We start from the raw sequence: 19892 nt of genomic DNA on the forward strand, positions 1-19892 counted from the left end.
CTTTCGGTTTATGCAGAGCTTTAGAAAGACCTGCTTGGACACTGCAACAAATTTCACTGTCTTGAAATAGATCTTCTCCAATTAATTCATGAGTGCTTTTTTAAGTTTTTTTCCTCATTAAGTCATGCCATAGAAATGAAAATCTTGACATTAGATGGATGCAATGTTGAACGCCTACAGATATATAGTGGGTTTAATAAAACGATGACTTTTCTGTGTCTAGCCTGTGTATTCAGACCACCACAAACATTCAACCACCACCTCTTCTACACATAAAAACCGACATAGTGGAGGACAAAAGTGCAACTGAAACTGAAGCAAAATCAGAACCTTATGATCTGATATAAGAATTGGCTCAAAATAACTAAAGATTTCAAACAATATTAGTACTTTATTAAAAGTTAATAAAACAAAGATAGACTGAATTTAAGGCATTTGAATAGCTTGCCCCTTCCAAATTTATAAAGCTTCAGACTGACAACACATTCCTACTTCCTTCCTTCTTGGAGGGAACAAAATAAGAATCTCTACAGAAAAAGAAAAATCCTGTATTGATAAAAAACCATCCATGCGAGTTGTCTTCGCACACATTACAAAGAGGCAAAAAGAAGGCATCATTTTAATTATTTTCTCCTCTTTGTGGGTCACCTTTCATTAAATTGTTGAGAATAAAACATACTCCCACCAAGACGTTAACATCTCATTTCCAGTACTGCTTGGGTGAGGAGACCAAATAAAAATAAATGGCTTCTACAATAAGACACATCATCCATCGTCAGCATGTAAAACACAGTCATTAATCACAGAAGCAACCTACTTATTACGGGTATTCAAGCACTGGCAATACAAATGCTTATAAAACAGGGACTCCTTTCATAATTCCCTGCCCTTGTCTCTCAATAGTTTAGAGGATTAACCCTTTTACAACAAGGGATGGGCAAACTGGTTTTGCCTAATTCCAAACCAACTTGACGTCATGGGTTCGAAAGTTCGACTTGAACTCAAACATTATCAGATGCAGTTTGTGCTGAGGGGAGACAGCAAGAAAGAGCTCAAGGGGAGAAAAAAGAAGGAAGACAGTGAAAGAGCAAATCAAAAAACCCAGCAGGGCATGAGCAGAATGAAAAACTCCAGTAAAGGGTCAAAGTATGGATAAAAACTGCTAATGAGCGAGTTGAAATCCCTACGAAGTAATAAACATAGCTTTGTCCTAACACGTATCTTAACGTGATTTGTGGGGAACTCTCTTCCCTCCTACAGACTTCTCGCTGGTGGGAAAAGAAATACAGATTTTTATTTGTACTTAATTCTCATGAAGAGCACAGTTAAACATATGCAGTCCCCACTGACTATATTACTTTGGGCTTCTCTTGCATTTCTTAGGAAAGGGTTTTACCACACTTTGCACAAGGGCGTAATGAACCACTGCTTAACTAATGGGAAGGACAAGGCATGCAGCGAGTATGTAACTGGCTCCACACCATCTAGCGAGTCAAGGACAAAGCCAAGTAGAGATGGCCAAACCACCGAGCGTCCACTGCGAAGTTCTCAGCTATTCCATGGGCCCTGCGAAGTCACCAACTCCATTCGGTTATCCCTGTTCCCAACAGCAGCGTGTCCCAAGCTGCCAGCTAAATGAATACTCAGCAGAAAATGTTCCTATATTTGCAGTCTGATGCAATTCCTTTTCTTTTTCTACACACCCTTATTGACTTCAAGGAGTAAATAAGAAGTGGGGACGGGGGAAATCAAGAGGTACTGAGAAAAGCAATATTTGGAGATAATCTGCAGCATGCAAAGGGCTAAATTAGAGTTTAAAAAACATAAGCCTCACTATTTACTGACTGTTGTAAAAAGTGAGACATCTGAATGAAGAAAATTCTTGTGGAGAGAAACTAGATGAGGTATGTATTTGAATTTTCTCACAACGTGCAAACTGGCCCCAGTTTAACCAGAGGCGATAACTTTTCAAACACTTAAATTAACTTTGTCATCAGCTGGACAAACATTTTCAATGTCAGGGTCAATTACTGGAGACAAATGATGCACGACTGGCTTTGGGGAAAACAAACATTTAAGAAGACAAATTAAAAGAATCAACCACAATTTAACCCACACTAAAGCTACATGCCAGGTACTGGAAACAAACCCTTAAGTTTCTTGTGGATGGATTTTTCAGTTAATTAACAAAGCAGCAATAGGCAGCAGCAGCTATTCCATTATAACCTTCTCCATATGTAAGAAATACTCAGTGAATACCTTGTAGGCATGACTAGTTTCAGGGTAAAGTGGGCTACGTCCTGACAAATCATCTGCAAGGAGTTCACATCATTGCAGAGGTACTCGGAAATTCAGTACCAGCTCTGCTTCCGCAAAAATTTCAGGAGTTTTCCCAAGATATTTCTCCTAAAGGAAATGTTTTTCTTCAACCAACATTACTGCCAAGGCTCCGTGATGAATGACAACGTTTTCAGTATCCTTCACTGTCCAAAAGGATTTTCGATCCTGTAATTTACTACAGGAAAGTACCATTTTTATTTTGCAGGCATATACTCAGAGACAGGGAAATACAATCAGCGTGTAAAGACGTTATCACTGGTTTTGCTTTTTGAAAGGTAACACCAAAGTTAAGATCACTGGTGAGTTAATATGAGTCAAACAAATCACGCCCAGGCTGTACTAAGCAGTCAGTATCTGTGGATAGATCATAGTAATGCTCGTTTCTGAATAGCTGTCAACTGATTTTAACGCATTTTTACAAGTTGTAACGTGACTAATCATGCCAATATTAAGAAGGGAGAAATAAGGCATGGATCACAGAAATCAGATTTTTCAAACATATTAAAGTCAACTACATCTACCAGGTCATCTGCATTGCTTTCATGGTAGCATCTTTGTTTATTGATGGGGAACGAATTGATGGAGACAGTATTTTTTCCTACGTTGAGTATGTGTCATAGAACTCCTATATCAATGTTTATCATGGTTGTATCCCTTTTTTCCTGATTCACATTGCTGGATGAGTATCACTTTTACCCTTCTCTGAAGGACAGAAATTTCTATTTCATAGTTGGAAGCTCTCTAGAAAGTGTTAGCGGAGCTATTAATTGATCCTGCTATTAATAGACACACATGGAAAACAGAAAAGCATACAAAAAAAGGCGAAACAACCATGAAAACTGTGACAGCACAAAAGGAAAGGAAATAATTTGCCAAACTGAGTTTGCCAGACAAAAGCAAAGCCCATTTAGCCAGCTAAACAGCTCTGAAGACACTCCAACACTCCTGTGCTAGCCGTGCACACAGTCAAAATTGATCTTTTCCATTTCCACCCACGTCCCATTTTCTGTCCTTTCACTGCTCTGCAAGTGTCCAGCATCTCCATACACCACAAAGACCTTTCACAGAGCCAGAGTGATGTCGTGTCCTTAGTTAAAACGAGGATCAGGCCCTATCTTTCATTTTAAACACAGCTGCTTACGAAGACAGCAAACAAACCAGACCCATTTCAAACCCTGCAGAAGTCCTTTCAGCGCTTGGCATTGACTGGGAGATCATCTGTCTGTGGGGACGAATTTAGTTCACTCGGAGAGACAGGAATGACCCCGGTTAGCAGCTAGTCCCTGTTGTATACACAGCTCGCCATGTCCCCAGCTTCTGACAGGTCTGGGGTGGCACTTCAGATGCGGTGCTGAAACCTCCTGAGACAGCCTACTCCGTCAGACAAATGAGCCAGGAAACCCTACACCTGCCAACTTTGAGCTGCTCCAAACAGCGGGAGATGCCCTCGCCCTGCTGGAAAAGGCGACGGTGAGGAGAAATTTGGAGGACAGAATGAGAAGGATCAATCCTGGCTTTATAAAAATATACGTAAGTTGTCTTAAAGCAGACTTGTGAATCACAATTTAAAAGATCATCTCCCTGATTTTCTGAAAACACCACCATATGTTGTTAAACTTGAATGTATTTATAAATCCATCTTTTTATCATGAAGGTTATTTTTTTTAAAATATTTTGGATGCTGTACTTTATTCAGCTGAGACGAAGATGAATATCCATAACCATTACAGTTCTGAGATAGCTCATGCAAAAGTTTCAGTAGTTTATGAGCTGATACTTACACAAGTAAGCTCCCTAAATCCAGACAATTAGATGAAACACCCCCAGGATTTCTACAGTCTCTTTTCAGTGATCTTTGCTGTCTCTTCTCATGCAATTGCTAGCCAGCTAGTCTCTGATGGACAGAAATACATCTGCAGTATCAATTGCTGTGACATCTTTTCACAACAGACAGGTGCTGTAGGGGTTAGGCACAGCCTAAGAGGTCTCTGTCTCTCAGCCGCAAGAAAAAGGGTTTCATTAGAGCTGTACAAATAAAATACTATCAGACTGGGATTTCGTAAATGCTTTTGTTTTAATGTAATTTAAGTGCTAAACTAACTTATAATAATGTGCTTTAAAATGTTTACAGTTAAGGCATAATTGAATTTGACTCATTTTGGCCCTGATCCAACTACGATTTAATTGACTTCAGTGGGAGTTGGATTGGGCTCTAAGTAATTTTAACGAAAATAATCCATCAATTGTTCCTCACCCACTTCATCAAACTCCTTCCCATCATTTATGATTGCTCTGTAATTTATTGCAACAAGGTGAAACCAACCCTTCCAACTTCTGGCATGGCTTCCTGTCCCTCAGTGGAGAATTCCACTACTATCCAGCAACCTAAAACAAATCTGCTTAAGAAAAGCAAAAGAGCACAACCAAGAGCAGACGGCAGAGATCCAAATTGCTGAGTGCTGTCCTCTGCTGTTACAGAAAACTTCAAATATCAGCTCCTCCACTATTTAGTCACCGCAGGAACAAAATGAACTGTTAGCAAAGCTGTCAAGAGGAGGTTTTGAACAAAACAGACAGAAGGGTGAAGCGAAATGTATTCACAAACTCACGCAAATGTTTTGTGGCCAAAAAAAACCTCGTTTGCTTCAGACTTCTCACCATTATATCGTACCAATGATTACATTACTCGTTTCTATTTCAGGGGGACTTTTCAGATTTTTCCTCTTTGAGCCACATGAATAAATGCAAGCCAGAGCACTAGGCCTTCCTAAAGACGTCTAACGTTATGCAATTATACATACGTGATACGTACGGCACGCAAGCAGATACTTTCCATAAGAAAGTACCACCACTGCTAATTTTGCTTCGAAGACGACAGTTTAATCTGTCATAGAATACCCTATTTAAGTAACCACAAATACATCACATGTGTTTCTCTGTCTTGTAAAAGAAAAGGAGATGCTTTTATTAAGGCTTCAACCCTTCTGTGCTTACAGAACAGTGGTTTGGTTTCTAATGTATAATGTAGGCAGCTGTACGCTAGATGTGGCACTAAGTACCCGCACTCAAAGCTACGGGAACCTGTTCTTGCTTCAACATTAGTTCTGAAGATGTCTGTTAAAATTTAATTCAGATTAAATCCAAGCCCTGCAAGGTGAAATCCCAGTTGAAGAAAAAAAAAAGAGAATTTGCATCAGCAGGAAAACTAGCCATTAACTATCCTTAACTATCCTGCAACTTGCAAGACAATCATTAGTAGAAATATCCGAAGCCAAATGGTGAGCCAAGTGTTTAAAGGTGACTTGATGACTACACTGAAAACTCCCTTTATTTTGAAGAAAATGAGTAGCAAGATTACCCAAGTTACAGGGCGAATACAAAAGCTTCCAATTCAAATCCTTCTTTGCATGAGTAGTCCTGTTGAAGTTAGCCAACTAACTACAGGAATAAAAACCACTGGCATGTTAAAGAATTTACAAGATAAGACCTGAATACGCACATCCAAACACATTGTAAGGTCATTGTAAGGTTGTTGCTCCGAATCTCAAAGAAAAAAAAGAGCATATATATTTGCAAATTTTCTGTCATCACATTTTCACAGGGAATTTTATTTTTGTGAGATGGAAAACTGTTTTTCTCCTCCCTTCAAAAAAAAAAAAAGAAGTGTGATTTTTTAACAGAAAAATGAAAAAACAAAGCAGAGATTTTGTCTGGGAGCTGTCAAGGGTAGCATTCTTTCAGGTTTTGTGTTTTAGATAGAGCTCAAATATTCTGGAAATAAATACTGTCAAAAACATAGTTTTATAAAAATCTTATACAGGGAAAAGACTATTTTCCCACTCATCACGTATGCCAGGATATTTGTCTAGAAAATGTCTTGTTGTTTTTACTGAGAGTAATTTCTTCTTACTGAACTATATATATTTACACTCTACAAAAGTGCCAGCTATGAAGAGGTATGCAGACCAGTCAAAAAAAGGAAATTAATTAGGGTTGGGGTTTTTTAAATGAAGAGATGCTGAACAGCCTTTCCGTGTGTCACACGTCAGAGACAGAGATTTACAGAGACAACAAACTGATGCCGACCCCATGAACAACATCTCCCTCATGAATTCTCACCAGGTAGGCAGCACCAGAATCAAACCTTCATCATCCTCGTGGCACATGTTCTACCAGCATCACCCAGACCCCGCTGGACTCATCCCCTCTGGGGGCCAGGATACGTGCAGAGGACATAGAGAAGCAGCAAGTATATAACTTCATTTGCAATGCCAGGATGTGCTAACTGCAGTCGGAAGAGATCTGAGTACCAGCAGAGGGGTCCACCTTTGGGAAGATGGAGGATTTTTTTTGGGGGAAAGGCTGTTCTTCACCCTCCCCTTTAGTTACTTAAATGGGTCTCAGCACTAAGTACCCAAGCACCTGTCTGAAATACCAGCAACTGGTAACTTGGTGTTCTTCCGAGCTGTGCTCTGGCCAAGAGAAATGAAGGAGAAGATGCCAAGAATCAGTCAAAACATAAAGTTGCATGAGAGGAAAATGGAAAATATTAAGTATTTACTGTGTTAGCCAGGTCCTAGCACCAAATCTCTTTATACATTTTTAAAGATGTCATTAAGATGTAGCTTTGGGAATTTCACATCAGTCAATAAGGGCCGGAAGCCTCTCAGCTAGATTCTCCCAGAGTGCTACGAATGCATGAAATAACAGATAACCTGGGGGTGGGGGGAGAAATCCATCTCCAATATTTCCCTGGATGGTAATATTAATACAACCTCATGCTTTATTGTCGCTAAGCCACTCTGAAACTCTCACATTCGTCTTACCCATACAATCCACGGTGGGAGCGATCAGACACCCCACGGCACGGAAACTCTTCCTAGGAAAGTGAGAAATGTGAGCGGCGCCGAGAGGGACACTCGTCTGTGTGAGCCCGCGTGAGCGCGCGCTGTCATCCCATCAGCGGGAGGCACAACTTGGTCTGTCTCACCCGCGCGACGCAACGCTATGCTCCGCTCCCCGAGGAGTGAAACAGTTTACGTAGGACATCTACTGCTCCGCGCCCATTAGCTTGTTCTTGTGATCCTGTTCTGTTACAGACTTTGTCTTGAATTACACAAATACAGCTGAGATCATAAACCAGGTCCTAAATTTTCCGAGGAACTGTTATTTCCTAGCAAATGAAGCTCGTGTTAATGTGTTCTGGCTTCTGCAGTCCAGCTGGAGTAATTCTTAAATAGAACTGACTGAAAACGTTCGGTTGTAACTTCCTTTCATCGAAAAAGAACAAGAAAAAAAGAAAATTTTGCAATACAGAAAGTAACTTCATTGCTTTGCCAAATGTCTCATAAAAGGGAAGTATTAGAAAGTTTAGTTTCGGTCTTTAGAAGATATGTTTTCAATATTTTATTCCAGATCAAGTATTTTCTCTGATCTGATTCCCCCCCTCTTTTAAACTTTTAACTTGCCAAGATAAATCTAAAACATTTTGCTTCACTCTGAACTGAAAAGCACAAGTGATTCTTATTTCTTCTATCTACCAACAAACCAAAACATCCCTTTTTCTGATCGCTCCTAGTATTTTCACTTTGATGTGATGAAATTTTGTACATGGTCTGCAAATGCAAAGCCTACGCTTCCAGTTCCTCCAAGCAGGGCTGCGCAGTCACCTCTAACTGGACAAGGTATCAAGGGAACGAGCATAAGAAATAGATATCAGAATCAAGAAATTAGGATCATCTGAGCAACAGTGAGCAAGAGCAGAGCCTCCCTCTAACCCAGTAAATGCCAGCAGAGGATTAAGAAGCAGCTCTAGTGAGCATATTGAGCAAGACATCCACAGAGATCAGTTCCTGATGTGAAGATCAATTCCAGATGATCAGCTCTGCCATCTACCGTGTGCAGTTGCATGCAAATCTTCCTTCCTCACAGGCTTGCACTGAGGGCATGGAGGCGACTTGAAGTCAGAAAGGCAGAGATTTCTTTCAATCATCCAAACCTGCTTACAACACTCCTATCAGCATTAAATCCTTCTCAAGGCGGATCAACGCTCCGATCGACACACCGCCAAGATTATGATACAACGAGCTGTCCTTCATCGTACTCTTTCACTGGAAAAAGAAATGCAATGCTAAACACAAGTAAACAGAAGAGAACCCAGAAAGTCTCCTTAGCTACCGCTCTGTTCCCCCACGGCCTGGCGAGCTGACTAGGAGCTTCATGCAACTCGTTGGCTCAAAACAGTCTCACTTCTTTTCCCCCAACCTCCCCAGTGAAGATTCTTGCCCTTGCTCATACCCAGCTGGTACTCAAGGCAGCAATGCTGGGGGATATTTATTCTACTAGACCAGTCTGTCTTTTCCTGCATTTTGCAGCAGCAAGTTGAATAAAAAGTCATGAAAATAATAATCACAACAACTTGAGAGCCGTGACACTAGGTCTGTACTGCGCAGTCGCCATGAGCGGTGTCCAAATTGAGGTCAGCAGGCTCTTTATAAATCTACAGCATTTCAGCCTAAAACAGTGTGTAGATGGATTTAAACTGTGCTTCAGTGCAAGCCGCAAGGCTTTAGAAAATAAGGTATAGGTGTCAGTTTTCCCAGTGGAATCCCACATTCATTAATACCTCCTATTATAGCATTCCTCTGAATGCTTATTCATGCTTAACCACAACCACAGTGCTGATTACTTTCCACAGTAGGTTTTATTGCAATTGCTGGGGTGTGATTTTCTGGTTTGTTCCACATAGTTTTGCCTTTCATTAATTTCTTTTATTCACTATTAACTGTACTGAGATAGAGACAGCAAGATTCAGTCTTGATTCCAAGTTTTTAAACATCCAGCTTCTTTAGAGCCAGCGCTCCCAGCTCCATCTAGGTGAGGCCTGTTTTCAAATCCAGATTCTGATCTGGCTTTGCTTCTGAAACACCACCTCTAATGTTGGATATACCCTGATGGAGAAAATTGACAGACACTTCTCCGAGTATATAGTTATCATAAGCCAGCCCATTATTATCCCTCATATGCCATTTGTTGGCATTTTTAAACTATGTTTTCTGCTAAAGACATCAAAACATGTAAAATCCAAGGCAGACATCCTGAAGAATGCCAAGCTTTTTAAAATTAAATTTTGTGCCCAATCTTCAGCAGTTCCAGATGAATCCACTTTCAAAGTCTATAGCATCTGTTCAGTTTAGCTGGGCTGATAAGCTGGTCTTCAGTGCGATTGTTACAGAAAGACTTTTTCTTGTAGGCTAAAATGGATGGGGAGTTATGTGGCTGGGAGTTTTGAGAAAAGTCAGACTTTCCTGAGGTTGCAGCTGAATAAATCACGCTCCAGGAGCAGGGAGACAGTCCCGATAGCAAATTCTGACTTCTCTACATTTTCTGAGGAGCGCTGGGAGATGTCTGCATAAATGTGACTGCATCTTGTAGGATCTGTATGCAGTAATGTCATCACTAATTATCTTACATTTATTATGAACACTAGCTAACTTCCCTAATACTGGATCAGAGATACCTACAGAAGCAACACTCATTTTTCAGGATTAATAGATTTCCTTTGTCATTTTGCCTTTACTTTTTGCTATTAAACTATAGAATTATCTTTGTAAGCTAAACCCAATAAGGGTTTATAAAAGATTTTTTTTTTTCTTCATGCGGTTGCACAAATAATCAGAAAAAAATCCCAAACAGAATCGCAGCAATGTAGATTTCCACACAGAGATACTTAGAGCTTTGCAATTTAGGTTGGCACCTATCACTCCCTTCTGCCATATAAACAAGCATATTCATTTTGGCCTGCTTCCCTCAACAAATACATTTTGGGACACTCCTGAGTCATCGAGTCCCAGCTCCTGCCATCGCAGGCAGACATTTAAGACATGCAGGTCTCCTGAGCACACACTTTACACATCACAGGACCAAAACTCTTTCCAAGGCCTTGTAACAATGACTGGGATGCCACAGCAAACCCTTACATCTGCTGTGTACGGGGGGATGGCAATTCAACGCCCGCCGAAGCTGCAGGGCTGACGGGAGGCTGGGCACACTCAGGTTCAAGTTAGCTTTGTATTAGTTTTATTTAATGGGATTAATCCAGCTGTTATGTTTCAGATAATGCGCTTTGAACGGATGGCATCTCATTTTTCCCCACACTGGGACATACACTACACGGATTCCCTTTTCCTTTCCCACAGTGCCCTGCTTTCCCTCAGGAGCTCCGTAACAGTATCCATTCCATTTAAAAGAAAAAGGTTCAGCAAGTATTTGAGCAAAAGAAATGGCTTCTACCCTGATTTTAAATAATGTCCCAGAGCAAATTCAAACCTTGCCTCTATCAAGGCCTTCCTGAAGAGAATCAGAAGGAATCTCGTTGTGAGGTCACGCATAAAACTGAGCTGTTTTAAGACGCAATAAATCTCCTTTCTCACCATGGTTTCCTAAAAAGGCTGACAAGACTGACTGAGGACCAGAAATATCAAAGCTCCCACTTTATCGCACAAGCAACGATTCCCCGCAGGCCCCAGTGGTTACAGGTATCGCTTAGTTTAATCTAGAAAATATCAAATATACCAGGAAAATGACAGCTCACAAAAACTTCGGGATAAGCAGTTCCAAATTTCTTCCTAAGATAAAACAACAGAAGACAGACAAAAGAACTGGAAAAGAAGAATTCAAGGCTTGAACAATTTTATACTAGATACCTGCCTACATTAAAACCCAAATTGCACAAATACTGAACAAGGTCTCATCCTCAAAAAACAAACACCAACCACCAAACGGAAAATCCCAATAATAATTGCAAGGAAGCAAATCACAATTATTTGTGTTTAAAGGCAACTTGTTCCACAGACTAGCAAGCAGAGTAGTAAACTTTCAAAAAGATGGAAACAAGCTGAGAAAATTAAGGTTATGTCCATTTCCAGAAGTTGTGGCACTTTTAAATGCACGTAGGACAGTACAATTTCCTTTAACACAACTCCCCTTACATGGGTGTAAATATTTTTATATCAAAGTAGCTAATTCTCTCAGAAGACAAGTAAGGCCACACCAATATAAGGCATCTTTGTGCCTGTAAAACTAAGTTCATGCAAGGCGTTGTTAAAAGATAAAAGAGAAAGCAGCGCAGTCCTGCCTGAGCTTTGGACTAGTAAAAAACCTTGGTGTAGAGTGGAAATAAATCACACTGATGCTCACTGGGATTTAAATTATAAATCACTAAGATACAGACAAATTTGAGTGTTTTGGGTTGGTTTTTTTTTTTTATGAGCTCTGGAATAGGTCCAGGTAGAAATGAATGCACAGCATAGACAACAAACAATTTGTACTACCAACTTTACTAAAATAAACTGAAGACTCTTACAGCAATGCTTTTTAATCCAGCCACCTCAATTAATTTGCATAGTTTAGAAAGGACATGCAAGACCAATACTCTTGATTATTAATGCATAATATCACGAATTCCACTATCGCCAGGGTCAGCACACAGCTTCCCCCCCACACCCCGGCCACGACCACCCTGGCTTTTATATTTCAGGGGATTTTATTTACTTTGATAAATATGAAGCATTTACAGTCTGACCACATAACATCGTACGCTGACAATGTCCTTTGATTCTTTATCATGCCCGGAACTACAAATATGGCAAATGGAATTTGAATGGATGGCTAAATTAAGATTTTTAAAAATCCAGGAAACAAACCAGAATTGGTAGCCTGTCCTGCAAGTATTTTTAAATGTAAAATTGAAAAATTATATAAAGACAACTTGAAAAGTGACTCCTATAGACTTTGTCAAAAAGCAACCTTCAGAAATCACCACAACAAACCAAGCACAGGACACATTAACACTGCAATCATTAGACAAATTAATTAGATATGACCTAATATGAAAAGCCAATAAAACTATAAATATCATGAAACAAAATAAATGTTTTCACTAAGACATCACAATCCAAAAAGTCATAAATTGAAGAGGTATTAACCACCACCTGAAAATATTTCTGGTTTAGTATCTTTTTTTTTCTAATCATAATGGCTCTGAACCTGGGCTAGCATTTTCTTACAGATTCAGTATGAGTGCAGACTTCTTTATTTGGCTCAATAAATGCCACAATACATGTTCATACACCAAATCTTAAGCTAATGACGGATCCTTTTTACAAGGAATTGCATCCTTCTTTCCAACAAAAAATTTTGTTGGGGCTCGTTTGCAATGGGAATCTCCCCAGTGCGAGCGTGGAGCTTTGCATTAGACCTCCTGAATGCTCCTTACAACTAAAATGTCAGGTTTTGACCTCACAACGCACAAGAAAAGTCCCGAACGCTCCTTCCACCCTCCACCCGCCTCTACTTGACAAATTTGTTTTGTCCCAATTCAGCTGCACATGCTTAAATATTTAGCATTTGATCATAGCCAAAAGAAAAAAGATTTTCCGTTTGGTTACCAATGTTTTTCAGATCACTTAACAAAGGATGCTGTTAAATACACATGCTGCACAACTACAACAGCTTATATCTTTCAGCTCCAAATAAATTATAAAGGCATATCAGACTTCTCTGACTTCACCCAAGATGAAAGAACTATTAACTCTTTAGCCCATGAAAACACCTACAAAATTTGACTCCTGACTCAAGAAAAAGCCACGCTGCTGAAGAGAACTTCAGCTGAAGTAACTAATTACTCATTACTGTTTCAAACACTCCCGAGCCCCAGCTATGACTACATTGGCAAGGTAAATTTCTGTGGTTTAGGTTAAGATTCATTTTTTTTTTTACCGCAAAGAGGTTAAGTGCTCACTCCCTGATTAACTCAAGAGACAAAGGAAACACAGGCAGTAAGTGAAATGCCATAGTGCTGTATTTCTGCAGTCTTTAGTCCCTAAGTGGTTTTTGGGGTTGGTTTTCTTGGTTGGTTTTTGTGTTGCCTTTTTTTTTAACAGATTTGTATTGGGTATTTTTCAAATTCTTTCACATTTAGCTAACTTTTGTGGTACTGTCCATTTCTTAAGACAATGACAGAATTTCCTCTCTTTTATAATTAAAAAAAAAAATCCCATTACCGAATACATATAGGACTTTAATTGTACCCATAAACCTCAGAAGGCTTACAATTTGGAAGCGTGGACTTTCATAGCAGTTTCTTTTATAGTTTTAGTCCCGCAAGCAAATCTCTCTCTGTACTTCACTTCTCAAGCACTGCAACTCTATAAAGCTTATTCCATTAGAAGCAGATATTCACAATCCACCCTGACACAGGGACAGGCCAGAGCTTGGACTGGAAACACAACCTTGAGGGCAAATTCATTAAAGATCCCAGGCACAAAGAGAAATAAGGCTTTAATTGAACAGTAACCGCAAGAGTCTTGCTAGCATCACTCAGAATCCACTGCTGAATCATTTGAGGATTATTAATGATTATTTAATGAATATATATTAGTCTTGCAAAGACAATGTTTGCTATACTTGACACAGAAACTCCATATTAAAAACATTTCTCTGCTGGGTTTTTTTTTCCCATGGGGGTGGTGACAGTCAAAACAGCTGCTGGGAAGCACCCCACCCATCAAAAATATTAAGGATCCTTTAGCCTAAAAGTGACATTCAAACCATATTTTTTGGTGCCGAGTTAGTCGTACATGCTACTGGATGTTGTAAATATTCAGGCTAATATTCCTTTCGGGTGCTAAAGGGAGCTTTCTTTCCTAATGTTTCTTCTTTCTGTACAGAGAGAAATCTCCCTCCTCTTCCTGGCAGATCAAGGTCCGTGGAAGTCAGACTCCGACGCGAGCAGAATTGGGCCCTCCCTGCGTAACTGCAAGCTGCCACACACTGAAATCATTTGGGACGTTCATGCCTATTTTAGCCAAGCACTGAATTTCACTGTCTACGCAGTAGTGGAGGATCAGCTCTGAAAAATTCCCTTGTCAGCAATATCTTGATTAACAACCAGATCTTCTTGTATAAAAATATGTCAGCGATTAGTTAGAGAAGGCAAGGAACGTCACGCACAAATCGAGCGGAAGAAACAAATGTTGACCGAGGATCACACTATTCATGTAACTTCTTTCCAAAAGCTGGTCATCATGGGCCTTAATTCTGATGCTGCCTCCTAATCACTTCTGGAACTTTAATTATTAGTATTTACAAAATAAATATTGAGGTTGGAGGAAGACTTATGCTTGGACCAAGGGTTTACTTTACTCATCAAACTCTTAGGTAACCTAACAGTAAGTTTTCTATTAGCACAGCTCCACTAAGACCTCAAAAGTCCCTCCTTATTTCTCTATTCAGCTAAGCAATTAAAAAAAAAAAAAAACCAAACAAAAAACAACAAACCAAAGGCAAAGTGCAGGCCTTGGATTTTTAAACACAATTTAATACAAATGCAAAATTAACTTTCCCAGGAAAGAGAAAGAGGAAAAATATAATTTTATTACCTTGAAATATATATTATTTTACTGGGAATTAACCCTTTACAAATATTTTTCAATAGTTAAGATTTTTTTGAAGAACGTATTTTTAAGTTTCAGTTTCATCATCTGATTTTCTTAAGCCATTAGGCGTCACCATTGGAAGTGCGGCCTTATGGGAAGAATATAAATTGGGAAAACTGCCTACTTCACCAGAAAAAAGAAGGATTTTTTTCTTTTTTTAAATCTGGAATGCATTATAAGAATGATATTTTTACTTTTAAGATGGAGTTTTAAAAGCTCGCATTACACCAATCTGTTTGCGAAATTTAATAACGCCCACGGTCAAGGCCCAATTGCTCTTTTTTTTTTTTTTCATTAAAATCAGTGATATCTGCCCAGGACAGAGATCCATTTGTACGTATTTATTTGCAGTGCCTATGTCTGCAAACTCATCAGAAGTATTTTTGCATCTTCTCTGTTAGAAACAGCCTAACTTCTTTCAAAGGGAGAAAGAATTTCAGGTAGAAAATACTGTGTCTCAACAGCAGTTTTTCTCCTTTTTCAAATTTTCTATTAATTTCTTTGTAGTCCCCCAGATGGCAATGAAAACCCACCAATGGTTTCAAGGAGCACAAGATCAAGGCCGCTTTCTTAAGGACCTGTGCCCCCGTTAACTCATTATCATCTGCATTAGTTATTTATTTGTGAACAGCCCGAGGAAGATGGAGGCTGAATCCCACACTGAGATTAGCAAAGCAGCCCTGAAGATTTCACAAATGACGTTTTCCCCCTTCCCTGGAAAAGGCAGGGAAAGGGGAGCAAACGCAAACCCTTCCAGTGGGGATGGGGTGTGAAAACTCAGGCTCAGGGCAGGGGTTGGGGGAGTCTCCTCCACTCACTGGGGTCACTGAGATTGGGGAGGTCTCCTTTGCTTACTGGGGTCACTGGGATTGGGGGACTCTCCACTCACTGGGGTCACTGGGACTGGGGGAGACTCCTTTGCCTACTGGGGTCACTGGGACTGGAGAAGTCTCCTTCGCTCACTGGGGTCACTGGGACTGGGGGACACTCCTTCACTCACTGGGGTTGGGGGAGTCTCCACTCACTGGGGTCACTGGGACTGGGGGATTCTTCTTTGCTCATTGGGGTCATTGGGGTTGGGGGAGTCTCCACTCACTGGGGTCACTGGGATTAGGGGAGCCTCCTTCACTTGCTGGGGTCACAGGGGTTGGGGGAACCTCTTTCGTTCACTGGGGTTGGGGGAGTCTCCACTCGCTGGGGTCACAGGGGTTGGGGGAGCCTCCTTCAGTCACTGGGATTGGGGGAGTCTCACTTACTGGGGTCACTGGGGTTGGGGGAGCCTCCTTCCCCCCGGAGGAGCGGGGTGCGCAGGGGTTTGCTCGCCCCTCCGAGCCAAGGGATGCTCGGCTTGCAAACGATGCCCGTGCGCCCCGGCTCCCCGCCCCGGTGCCTCCTCGGAGCCCCTGGCTCCTTGGCTCCCCGCTCCCCCGGGAGAGCCCCCCCACTCTCCCCCCCCCCCCCGCCCCGGGCGCGGAGGGGGGAGCTGCCTTACCGGCGCAGGAGTGCAGCGGCTTGGGCCGGACCAAGAGGGACGGACAGACGGAGTAAAGGGAAAGTTTCTCGAAGTAATCGCAGGTTTCCTTGGAGAGGATCTCGTCGATCATGAAGGTCTTGTAGCGCCTCCTGCCTGCCTTGGCGCGGCCGGGCGCGGATAACCGCGGTTGCGGCGGGCACTGCATGGCGGGGCTGCGGGGCTGCGCGGGGCTGCGCGGCCCGCGGCCGGCCGCGCATGGGCGCCCGCCGCCTCCGAGCGCTGCTCCTGCCGCTGCCGCCGCCGGTGGTGGGGGTTCCGCCGCTGGCTCCGCTCCGCTCCGCGCTCGGCAGCGCCGGGCTCCCCCGCTATATAAACCCTGCGATAAGCATCAATCCCGGCCTTTTTAGGACGCTCGGGCTGTCAATCAGGGCGCCCGCGGCTCCCCGCCGAGCACCATTGTTACCCTGCGCCGGGCGGGGAGGATCCCGCCGCTCCTCTCCCCTCCCTTGCTCTCTATTTTAAGATCCCGGGGTGTGTGTCTTTCTTTCTTTTTTTTTTTTTTTTTTCCCTGCAAAAACTGGAGACGGTCCAAATTGGGGCTGGCTTCTTTTTTATTTTTTCCCCTCCTCCTTTCTCTCCCCCCCCCCCCCCCCCCTTCCTCCAGCCTGTAATTTAAAAAATTAAAAGCGCACATCCCGCAAATGTGGGCCGCCGGCGGGAGAGCGCCTCTCCCCGAGCCTGTACAGCTTTCTCCGAGCGGCATCGAACCTATTCCCCAACCGCGAAGTGCTGGAGAGCGGCAGGGGAAAAAAAAAATCATAATAAAATACTATTTATAGGTGCCTTGCTGAAGCAAACGCTGCCTTCTCCAGAGCGGCGTTGCTCAGTCCCCGCGCTGCTCTGGCAGCCTGGGATGATTTCCTGACGCTTATCTCTGCTTATCTCAGCTGGATTTTGGCAAAGATGAGCTCGGAGCCCCTTCTGCTGAGGACAGACCCCACGCAGCCCCCCGGCAGTGCGGGGGGTGCCGAGGTTTCCCCGCTCTGCCAAAGGTGGTTTTTCCTCGCAGGGTTTGATTTCTCCGCGCTGCGGCCTCGCTGCGGCGGTGCCCCCGATTTGCGGGGAGGGTTGTGCCCAAATGGGGATTTTAGCCCGCCGGGACATTTACACCGAGTCCCGTTTGGAGTCGGGGGGGTTCAGCACTGGAATCATCAGGACACCATCACTCAGGGGAAGGGGTACCAGGAGCAGCCCCCCGCCCCCCCCGTCCCCCCCCCCCGATGAAACCGGTTGCTGCACGGTTTTCCAGAAGCCGCAGCCAGCTCGCAGCTACTTGTGGCCACAAACTTTAAACGGGTAAAGAGAAGCTCGTCATGGAGATGTGCCACCCACCCCCCCCCCCAAAAAAAAAAAATGACTTGCAAGCTTCATACAAGGATTGAAGTATAATCTGCAAAACGTTATCAGCCACCCTTCAGTTTTCATGCCTTGGTGATCCAAATGGCAGCGAGCTCTTATTTTACTATTAGAAAACTCAATCTGTTCTTGCAGAAGGCAGCGACCGCCTCAAACTCTCATAAACGATTTGAGCAACTTTTGTTTTGTTGATCTTTATTTGTAAAAGCCCTCGAAAATCCATAAACTAACCTCTTTTGTAAAAGCACTGTTTCTTTTTCAATTCCAAGTATCATTTGGCTTTAACTTCAGAGATCTATTTGCCGATTTGGAGAGCCCTAAAACCAAAAAAAGACACTCGCGTTGTCCACACACTGTCAAAACTGCAAGGCAGGCGCAAGGAAATATAATACTTCTGATATATCCTTTGAACTTTTTTCTTAAAAACTCGTTACATGGTTTTAAAAAACACGGCACAGCAAATTATATTAAACCAAAGATAAAACAAAGCGTTTCGCTCATTAAACCATCAGAAGGGCATTCTCATTTAAAATAAATTGGTTGGAAATGGTTTAATTTCTTTTCATTTTGTGAAACTAAAGCGATCTTACAAACAGGAATTTAACTAGAATGGTAACAACAACGAAGGAGTTCAAGGACTTTTTCCCCCCGATGATATAACTCTTTTTCAATTACTTAAACTGTTGCTTTAATTCCTAAACGAACTGCAGATATTTAAGATTTCCTGAGTTCATTATGAACGTAGCTTTATGAATACTCACTTCTTAATTCAGAACTGAAACATTTTAGGAGCACACTTTCTTTGCCTCTTTTTCAGACTTTTAAGGAAACAAAATAATTACCAATAACATTAACTTAAGCAATTAGTGCTCACTTATAATTATTCCAAAAAATATTTCTGAAGCAATGTCCTGAGCAAGCTACTGATTTAAATCCTGAAGCAGCAGCAAACAGCAGCAAATGGCATTTTGCTCCACTGTGTTTCCTTGGTGGCTGGGCAGTAGCTGCAGCCCCCCGACCCCCACTCCAAATTAATTTTGCATTTAGTGGCTTCGCAAAACCTGACAAGACGCAGCAGGGGAATGTTTCCTAAATTGAGAGCGCAATACAAGCACTGGAAATCAAAGAGTCTTCCATGAGCCCGACTAGATCCAGCCCAGGAATCAAGAGGGGAAGAAAACCATCAGCTCGCCCAACTCGCACACAACTGACCGCACGACAAGAGTCTCCGCTTGTCTTTAAACATTTTTTTCAGATCTGAAGGGCTGGATGTCCAGAGACGTGGGGCTGGCACCTCTGCCCGTGCTCTAGAAACACTGATGCCCTCACCGGAGCCCAGGGAGATGAACTGGCAGGTGGGATTAGCATACCCTGACATGCATCTAGAAACTTTATTTCTTTTATTGATGATTTTTTAAAAAAAATTAGTAGCTATGGAAATACGGTGGGTTATGTTGTATGAAACACACACTGGCTGTCAATCAAAAAGGGGGTGCTTTGGTCAGGAATAATCAGGGGTTTTGTTTCCAAAATTAATGAAGTGGCTGGAATAGCAAACATCTGCCAAGGGGACTCAAACCCCGAGCAGCTGTTGGAGCCCCCAGGACTCTCCCCGTGTAGGACAGCCTTGCTGATAAGTACTTCTCCCTAAGGTTTCTTGAGCAGTTGAGAAATGGGGCCGTATGGGAGGGTGGAAAGCAAAAGGCACGTTAGGAAATGTTCGGAGGGCAGAAGACTTGATGTGGTTTGTGTGCGTGAGCCCAGCACCTGCACTCCACAAATGGCAGCGTGGCAGCGAGTCACCAGGATTTCTGCACATGCCCTTTTCCAAGAGGGAACGGGGAATTAATCTAAGGATCCTGCAATTCACTGACTGAAGCAATTTTTTGTGTGTGTAAAACCAGTATCAGAATTGAGGAGGAAAATAGCACCGCTCCGAGCTTGTCAGTCAGCCAAGGGTTGTTAACGATGAAGAGCACGGAGTTCAGCTCTCCACCAGAGAACTGGAAGCAGATTCTCCAGGAGGGCAATCGTGTTCAAGAAAAGATAATGGCAAGAGACTTTCTGAACTAGGGTTTCTGAAGACAACTTGTTTTAATTTGGAGACAGTTTGTGCTACTTTTCATGCAGTACTGGAACCCCACTGGTGCTGTGCACCTCAGGAA

At 42.3% G+C, this 19892-nt stretch overlaps 1 protein-coding gene across 1 annotated transcript in view; it reads right to left on the minus strand.

Moving 5' to 3' along the window:
* Nucleotides 1–16817, minus strand: part of BARX2 (BARX homeobox 2) — a 36946-nt gene extending 20129 nt beyond the window's left edge. Inside the window, exon 1 of the mRNA XM_074895021.1 lies at nucleotides 16330–16817. Within this exon, the coding sequence (XP_074751122.1) occupies nucleotides 16330–16516 (187 nt within the window). The 5' untranslated portion in view covers nucleotides 16517–16817. The remainder of the gene's footprint in view (nucleotides 1–16329) is intronic.
* Nucleotides 16818–19892: the final 3075 nt, after the last annotated feature.

This window comes from Strix uralensis, chromosome 26 (assembly GCF_047716275.1).
Source record: "Strix uralensis isolate ZFMK-TIS-50842 chromosome 26, bStrUra1, whole genome shotgun sequence".
In the NCBI taxonomy this organism is placed as follows: Eukaryota; Metazoa; Chordata; class Aves; order Strigiformes; family Strigidae; genus Strix; species Strix uralensis.